Genomic DNA, 8,824 nt, shown 5'->3' on the forward strand with positions numbered 1-8,824 from the left:
CACGGTACCCCTGAGGCCCGGGCGGGGCTCCGGGAGCATCGCTCGAGGGGCACGCTCGCCCAGGAGTGCAAGAAGACCCGAAGTGTCCAGAGCGGCGTCGGCAGAGCTGAACACGGATCTGAGGAGGGGGCTTCGGAGCCGGGCTGGGGCGGGGGGGCGGCTGGCGCAGGCAGCCCCCGGGGTGGGGGGCGGGGTGGGCGCCGGCGCCGCGATGCTGGGCGTCGTGGAGCTGCTGCTGCTGGGGGCAGCATGGTTGGCGGGCCCGGCCCGCGGGCAGAACGAGACGGAGCCCATCGTGCTAGAAGGCAAGTGCCTGGTGGTTTGCGACTCCAATCCTACGTCCGATCCCACGGGCACAGCTCTGGGCATCTCTGTGCGCTCCGGCAGCGCCAAGGTGGCTTTCTCTGCCATCAGAAGCACCAACCACGAGCCGTCCGAGATGAGTAATCGCACCATGATCATCTACTTCGACCAGGTGAGTGCTCCAGGAAGACTGGATGGGTGGGGGTTGGGGGAGAGGTAGTAGGTAGATATTCGACCCTCTCCGAGGTCTCAGCGGAAACGTGGGGACAAGAGTTCAGATAGATTCTTGCCCACTCCCCTTCGTTCCCGTCTCGTTATAGGTACTAGTGAACATCGGGAACAACTTTGATTCAGAACGCAGCACTTTCATCGCCCCGCGCAAAGGAATCTACAGTTTTAACTTCCACGTGGTAAAAGTCTACAACAGACAGACCATCCAGGTCAGCTTCCGCCTCAGGGCCAGGCCCCAGCCCCGGTAGGGGGCTACTGGCCGCGGGAGTGAGTCGGCCCGGCGTGGGTGGGAAATAGAAGGGGCAGCCGCATGTGCCCAAGGCAGCTTGGAGGAACGGGTAGCAGGGCCTCACGGTTCTCTGGCTTGGACTCTCCCTTGTTTTCCAGTCATGGGTTCTTGAAACCACCTCCAGGCACAGTTTTCTGCCTCCGCCTTGTGGGACCCTCCAAAGAGGTCCTCCCGCTACGGAAGCCCGGGGATTTCTCTTTAGAGTTTCTGTTAGCATCCCAGACAGTTCCCGCTTCCGGAAGCTTTCCGCGGATCCTCTCCTTCAGCACCACGGACAGTATCCCCGACTCCTGTCCCAGCTCTGAAGCGGGCGAGAAACCTGTGCGCTTGCCTTCAGTGCCACGCTCCGGGGGAGTCCTGGCGTCCCTCTGGGGACCCACTCCGGATTTCTGAACAAGTAGCGCCTAACTATATCAGTTGAAAGGTGGAGAGAAAAGGGAGGGGCGTAGTACCACACCCTCCTGGCTCCAGCCTTGCCCCAGCCAGCACTCACTGGCTCTCCAGGGTTCCCAAAGGTTTTCAGGTTTGCTTTGGGCGGACACAGAAGGCAGAACGCGCGGCTGGGGAGAGGGCCATGGGCCTTTATCTGCTGATGCCACCGCAAGGGCAAAGCCAGGCGGTGGAGGGCAAGGCTGGATCTGGGACGAAAACTGAGCCCGGAGTTTGGGGATGAAACACGGAGTGCAGCTCTGAGAGAGATTTCTCATCTGCCGAAATCTTGCCTGGCTACTCCGCTGCATCTCTGCTGTGTCCCGGCATCTGGAATCGGGAGGAGCCAGGGTTTTTGTTTGTATTTGTTTGTGTTCCCGGAAGCGCCAGTTGTCTGACTTTCTCTCTGAGGCTGGCGGGGAGGGCAGGGCCGAAGGTCTCTGGGCGCCTGAGCCACCTACGGGTTCACTAAACCGGATAAAAGAGCGCCGTCAGGGTTCGATTGGCGGGCCCAAGAAGTGAAAGTTACTCCCGTTTGGGGAGCAGACCCTTTCTGTCACCCAGATGGGTCGCCTTCGCCTCATTGGGCCCTCGGTAGTAAATTACAAAGCCCCGTTTCTTTCCGCCCCCGCCCACCCGCCGCCCCCTGCTTCCAAGCTTTACGTCAGTCAGCCAAGTGGTGAAGGTTCGCTATTTTATCTACGCTTCTGTACCCCACTGGGTTGCCCCTCTGAAGCCGGCCTTTCTCTTTCTCAGGTGAGCCTCATGTTAAACGGGTGGCCGGTGATTTCAGCCTTCGCTGGTGACCAGGACGTGACCCGGGAGGCCGCCAGCAACGGAGTTCTAATCCAGATGGAGAAAGGCGACCGAGCATACCTCAAGCTGGAGCGGGGAAACTTGATGGGGGGCTGGAAGTATTCGACCTTCTCCGGATTCCTCGTATTTCCCCTCTGACTGGCTCATCTCGGGAATGGAGGCAGGGAGAGGGCGAAGGCAGGAGGGGAAAATTATAAAGAGGCTGAACTTTAGAGGACGAGAAAGCGGCACGACTTGAAACTTCCTACTTGTTCCCCAGCTGTATCCGGTAAACGAAGCGCAGCCCGGCGGTTGGACAACTTAGTCCATTTCCTCTTTAGGAGAAGTAAATTCCGCTTAGCTCTGCGCACTCCCATTTCCAAAATAAACTCGCCCCCAACTCCAGTTGCAGTAATCAAGAAAGACAGACTGCCTTGTCACTGTTTCTTACCCCGTGTTCATGTTCCCTACAATTTATATAAAAGAAACTTTGCATTTCACTGTATAATGTGAAATATCTTCCTCCTCTGAGTCCCGCTCTTAATCTTTTCATCCGCTGAAATCTGATATGTCCCTCCCCCCCCCTTTTTTTTTTATTTTGGAGAGGGGGGAAGGATTTTTTTTTTTTTGGATGGGGAAGTAGTTTTAATTTGGCAAGTACTGCTCTTAAAACACCGCTCGAATTAATTAGCTGAAGGTACTTTGTATGTATCCTCGGCTGCTTGTTAGCAGAGAAAGGACTCACCTTAGTGGTGACTGGTTTAAAAAAAGAAATATATATATATATAAATATATATCATTTGTACACGAAGAACTGTTCCCAGTGGAAACTGGCTGTATTTCCGTATTTCTATGTCCCATTTGGAGTGATCGTGAAATCTAAGGCTGCTTGATGTTCTGATGCTTGTCAATGCCCTAGTGTTCTGTGGCTCCACTAAACGCCAGGAGGTTCTTCGGGACGCTTCCTCGTCCTCTGTAACATACCTGTGAATAGCCAAGATTTAATTTTGCTTTAATCCAATAAAGTTCAAGTGGAACTTTTATTTTTCTGAAACAGCTTTCTAAACTACGCACCTCCCCTAGTTGCGAGGTCTGGGGGCAGGGGTGCGGAAGGGTGAGATTCAGAGGTGTAGGGGACTTGGCGGCGTGCAAGCCGAGAAAGGCTAAGGCAGTGTCGGCCCTCGCTCCTTCCTGCGCGGGCCTAGGGCCAACCATGCATTCCGCCCTGTGCTCCCTGCTTTGGCGCAAACGTAAGAAATATGGTTGAAATGTTGCTAGGCGAGGCCCGACAGCCGGCCTGGAAGCGAAAAAGGCTTTTCGCAGTCCAAGTGCATCAGGAATAATTCCAACTCGAGGAGCCAGAACCTTTCTGCCCTTTCGTCACGCTTCCCACGCCTCTGCCTCCGGACCGTCCGCTCACAGATTCCGAAGCTGCGTCTGTTTTATTCCGCCTCCTCTGAATCCCGAGTCTGCGCCGGCGGTATTACCGGGCGCCGGGGACTTGTGATCGCGCTCATCGCAGGACTTTTATTCAAGAGGTTCGTCCAGGAGTTTTGATTGTATCGGAACATAATGTGAAAGCAAAATTGAAATAAACGACTTCGTTTTAAGTCTGGAAGTCTGACCAAGTCGCTTCGGCAGAGGGGAGGTCGGGCCGGGAAAAGCAGGTGGGCGGCCAAGGGGCGGGAGCCGCGGCCTGCATGGGCCCTTCTGGCTCTGGTCCTTTTGGAGGCTTCTCCTGGCCCGAGATTCAGAGATGAATTTAATTAGAGATGGAGAGAAGCGGGAAAGAGGTTAATAACAGCACCGTAAACAATGTTTCTCGATTTATTCCTGCGGCTCCTTTTGATTTAGAGTCAACAAGCGAGCGACCTGAGCTGAAACTCAGCCCGGGCTTCTCCGCACGCAATCCAGGAGCTCGGGCGTCTAGCTGGTGCCCTCAGCGGCCCCAGCGGCCCCGGACCCCTCAGGGGTTAAGCAGGGACTTGGGACTGAGGAGGGGAACCGGTCTTTTTCCTGCCCCATAGTTCTCCACCCTAGTCAGTCCCCAGGGAAGTGAGGATAAGGAGTCCTAAAGGAATTTTTAAACCATTCTTAAAGAAAAGCAACAAGACTCTAACCTCCCCCCCTCCCCAACTTTCTCCGCGTTCTTCCAGTTGGGAGGGAGAAATCTGAGAGAACTGGAGCGCCGGGCAGCGGAACTAGTTCGACCCCGGCTCAGCGGGAGCAGAGCCAGCCCGCCAGGCACCCGCATACCGCACAAGCTAAGGCTCACCGCCGCGCAGGTGGGGTAGACACCGCTCACGGGAACTGAGCCCCAAGCACCCTTGAAACTGACTCGCCTGTGAGTGGATGGTCGGCGAGCAGACCCGCACTGTGGGTGTCCAAGCGGTGCGACCTCCAGGCGGTGTTCTGCAGGGATACTTTGGCAAGTCCTCCTGCTTGGCCTCAGTTTGCCCATCTGTATAAAGAGGGAGGAATCTGAACATCTCCAAGAGTCCTCCTGCCCCGAGGTTCTAGCCTTTCTCTCTGGTCTTTTGCCTGGCTTTAGGGAGTCCTGGCTGCAGCCAGGTGATCTGGAGCCTGTAGGCTAGCCCGGAGGCAGGGAGAAGCAGCCTATCCAGGAACTCAGGTTCACTTTGAGCCCTTGCTCTAGGGCCTGAAAGGTCAACACAGATAGGGAGTGAAGGGGCCCTCAGTGGGACAAGAGTGCGAAGTTATCCCTTGATTCTGCTGGGGCTCCAGCTGGCCCCTTCCTGGCTGGAGCGCTTTCTCTCCAAACTCTGACCTTGGCCTTGGGGATCCTGCTTAGCTGGTTTCAGCCACTTCTTTCATCTCCTGCTTCCTTCTCTCCATCTCCTGTCTTCGTGCCTTTGCACCTGCCGTTTCTTGGCTTCAAGTTGAAGCACCTTTTTTCTTCTTTCCCCACTTGGTAGAATCTTCTCTTTCTGGGGATCTAAGCAGTTCAACTAAAAGGCCTTGTCCTCTGGGAAGTGGTCCTGTCCATACAGCACAGACCCTGCCTTCCCCAGGCTCACAGCCCCCTCCTCAACCTTCCACCAGGCCCTACCTGGAGTTGGCAGGGAGGACAATTTTGAGCTGTGGACAGCTCTTTCTTTAAGACCATCTGGGGCCTGGCACTTGGCAGTTGGGCCACCTCCCTCACCTCTGGGGCAAATGTGGAGGTGATTGTTACTCTGCCAGAGGCAAGTGAATGACCTTCATCTGAAAATTGTGTTCCAGCTTCAAGGAGTGTGCGTTGAGGATTGAGAGGGTTAGAGAAAAAGGGGGTTATTAGCTCCATAGGGACTACCTTCCTGCCCCCAACCAGAGGCTAGGAAGGGGAGGGTGTTATTCTAACCCACCTCAGAGTGGCTTTCTTTAAAGCTTAGAATCCTCTAGGCCTTTCTAGATCTGGGTCCTGTTTCTTGCTTTTATCTCAAATAAACCTGATCGGAATCAAGGCTGTAGGAGTTTCAGGACCACATCTTCATTCAGCTTCATCTTCTGTCTAAAAGTCTCCTTTCCTGCCCGGGTCACCTTGGTTACTTCCTTCTGTTCTGCCTCAGTGGTCACCTCCCACCGGGAGACTTCCTCACCCTAGATAGGAGAGTGGTAACCTACCTCTTCCAGGCCTTCTGCTTTGGAGTGTGGTCTCTCTTACCACACTGCCTCCTCCCCCACCCAGTTCCCGAGTGCAGAGCTTGAGTTAGGGGTCTGGTGGAGGGAAACTATGGAACTACCGAGAGCCAGCGGGCTGAAGCGGCGTGGGGGGCGGGGAGTGGGGAGCGGTGGGAGTGTTGGGGAGGGGGAAGCGGGGAAGGGGTGGCCGGATGGGGGGATGTAGGAGGGGTGGTTTCTAAGACCCAACGAGCCCAGACCAGACTCGTAGGTCGAGGTGTTCCAGGCAGCACCCTGAGCTTCTGGGTGTCTCCGTACCAGCGCTGGATCCCTGGCCAGGTGCCAGGGTCACTGTCGCCCGTGTAGTCTGCTGCGCAGCGCGGGGTTGCGCGACGTTCCGCGCAAGGTCCCAGGGCTCGCTAGCTCGCCGGGGCTTTCACTGTTAGCAGAGCTGGGAGCGCGCCCTCCAAGCTGCGCTGGAGCTGATGCTCGTACCCCGGGCGGATTGGTTCCTAATGAGAACATAATTACCCAGATGGAGAGGGAGCCTCACCCCGCTCCTTAATTGTTACCGTTATGGGGTAGTGGAGAGGCGAGAGAGTGCTGGGCTGAGCTATGGGGCCGGCATTTCCGCGCATACAGGGCGGGGTCCTGGGACCCCCCGCCCCCACCGGCACACCCAGCTGAGGTGAAGGCTTGGCGCCCTGCTCTCGACCCCTGGCGCGCAGTGCGTCCTGATACTACTTCCTCCCCCAGCCCGAACCGCGTTTTCCTCAACTCCTAGATGCAAGGGGTGGATTAGATGTCTAGGGTATCCTCCAGGTGATCTGACTTTTCTGATCAGCACGTCGGTGAGTCGTCTTCCCCGTCCCCCACCCGCCACACACCTCCAGGCTGCGTTTGTCACCCCTGCTAGCTTTCAGACAAAACAGTGCAACCTTTTACTGGGTCTGCGGAGGCCAGCGGTGCCCTTGAACGGGAAGGTCAAGCTGGGAGGGAAAGTGGAAGTACCCTTCCTTTGAGCCAACTCAAGGAAAGAAAAGCTTTCTGGAGACGATGACAAAGGTCTCTTGGCCTCTTTGCACAGGGCTCCTCATTGAAGATACACGCACACTCTATCTGAGCCTCAGTTTGCTCACATTTCAAATGGGAACAATAGTATCTACACAGCAGCGTGGTTGCTAAAAGGTATAAAAATGCTCAGCACTGCCTGTGGCAAGGTAGGTGCTGAATAAATGGAAGCAACAATGAGGAACAATGGCCACAGTAGAGCCATCACTATCACAGAAGCAAGACTCGAAGGAACATCAAGCAGACAGGAAAGCTAAAACCACGAGGGGAAGGGACACAGAACATGTGAGTTAGGATCCCTCGTCCTTCTTCTCCTTGCACGTTCATCACCCCACCCACCTCCAGTTAATCATGAGAACAGGAGGATTTTACCCTGGAAGTGTCTTTCATCTCCATCCCTGTTGCTCATATATTTGTGTCAACCACTGTGGACGAATACTCTAGCTTCATGTCTGCTTTCCCTTTGGGTATGAGTGCTGTTTACATATCTGTGTTAATTTTTTAAAAAATGATGCCATTTTAATTTATTAATTTATTTTAATTGGAGGCTAATTACTTTACAGTATTGTAGTGGTTTTAGCCATACACTGACATGAATCAGCCATGGGTGTACATGTGTTCCCCATCCTGAACCCCCCTCCCACCTCCCTCCCCATCCCACCCCTCAGGGTCATCCCAGTGCACCAGCCCTGAGCACCCTGTCTCATGCATTGAACCTGGACTGGCGATCTGTTTCACATATGAGAATATACATGTTTCAATGCTAACAGTCTTTTGGACTCTGTGGGAGAAGGCGGGGGTGGGATGATTTGAGAGAACAGCATACCTGTGTTCACTAAGAGGGCGAGCTGCTTGCATCCCGCTCATCTTGCTTGGCCCAGTGCCCCCTGTGGTGGGCACAGAGCAGGACTCCTGTGACTGTCAGCAGTGAAAGCAACCTGTGACTGGCCTGGTTGCAGGATATGGACCCAGCCAGTGAAACTGCCCTTCAGGGGACCTCTCAGTCCTGGAAGCACCCCATCACTGATAGGAATGCTGATGCAGAAGTGCGTCCACACCCTGTACTGGCCCGGAAACCTTCCTGGGCAGCTGCACTTCTCATCTCTTCCTGTTTTGTTCTGTGCTCAGCCTGTCCCTGGAAATCCCACCTTTGACTCTGGGAAAGTAGTGAGCAGGGACAGCGAGGAAAAGGCCAAGATTAGACATATGGGTTGGTGTTTGGATTTGTTGCTAGGTCTTAATGCTGAGGAAATACTTCTGGCAGCAGTGAGAAGACACTGTGCAGCTGAAGTCAGGAAGGAGAACTTTATGATTATAAAGAAAGAATTTCCAGGTGTGTGACCACAGTCCAGAACCCAGAGGGGTCTTTGTTCATCTTTCTCAACCCTGAAGAGGTCAGGGAGAAGGTGCAGAAGGAGGGAGCAGGGGAAGGGAGCAGGCTCCAATCTGACCTTGAGGTCCACCCCATATACGAAGTCCTCTCTGAATGCCACCCATCAGGGCTTGGCCCTCTGCTGACTCCCTGTACTCTCTTATTCAGGTCACACCCTGACCACTTGGATGTTAAGCTTCATGGGGCATCAGCTGTCATCTGTGGTTTCTCACAGAGCATCCAGAGCCTGGCACAATGTCAGGGTTGGTAGATGCTCAATAAATGCTCCCTGATTGAATGAGTGAACCTGTGAGTGGGTGAGGAGAAGGAGGGAGGGATTACTGGTTGTGTGGTGAGTGCGTTTGTCTGACCCACCAGACTGTGAACTCCATGAAAGTATCCACCTTGTTATTGCCTTATTTACAGTTACGTTCTCAATGCACACTGCCTGGAATAGAGTCAGCATGAACAGTATTTCCTGAACAAATGAACAAAGAATTACAGTACTTTGGACCATGGGATTCTGGAATGCAGGCTTGAAACATTGTACACTTCTTGAGATTCCCACTATCCTCATGAACAGTCACATTTTATAGAGTGAAATTGAATTGTACTAGTTGTCTGCAGTTGATATTACAACACAAGTCTTTCTTGCATGCAGCTTGCCCCATCCTGCCCCCAACATATGGTCAGCTCCTTAGAGGGCAGGGACC

General features: G+C 54.2%; 1 protein-coding gene across 1 annotated transcript; it reads left to right on the top strand.

Annotated features, from left to right (window-relative positions):
* Positions 1-211: 211 nt before the first annotated feature.
* CBLN1 (cerebellin 1 precursor) lies at positions 212-3,657 on the top strand. Its single transcript, XM_027513679.1, has 3 exons — positions 212-475; positions 624-743; positions 2,009-3,657. Exons 1-3 carry the CDS (start codon positions 212-214, stop codon positions 2,204-2,206), a joined length of 582 nt encoding a protein of 193 aa, XP_027369480.1. The 3' UTR covers positions 2,207-3,657.
* Positions 3,658-8,824: the final 5,167 nt, after the last annotated feature.

This window comes from Bos indicus x Bos taurus, chromosome 18 (assembly GCF_003369695.1).
Source record: "Bos indicus x Bos taurus breed Angus x Brahman F1 hybrid chromosome 18, Bos_hybrid_MaternalHap_v2.0, whole genome shotgun sequence".
NCBI lineage: Eukaryota > Metazoa > Chordata > Mammalia > Artiodactyla > Bovidae > Bos > Bos indicus x Bos taurus.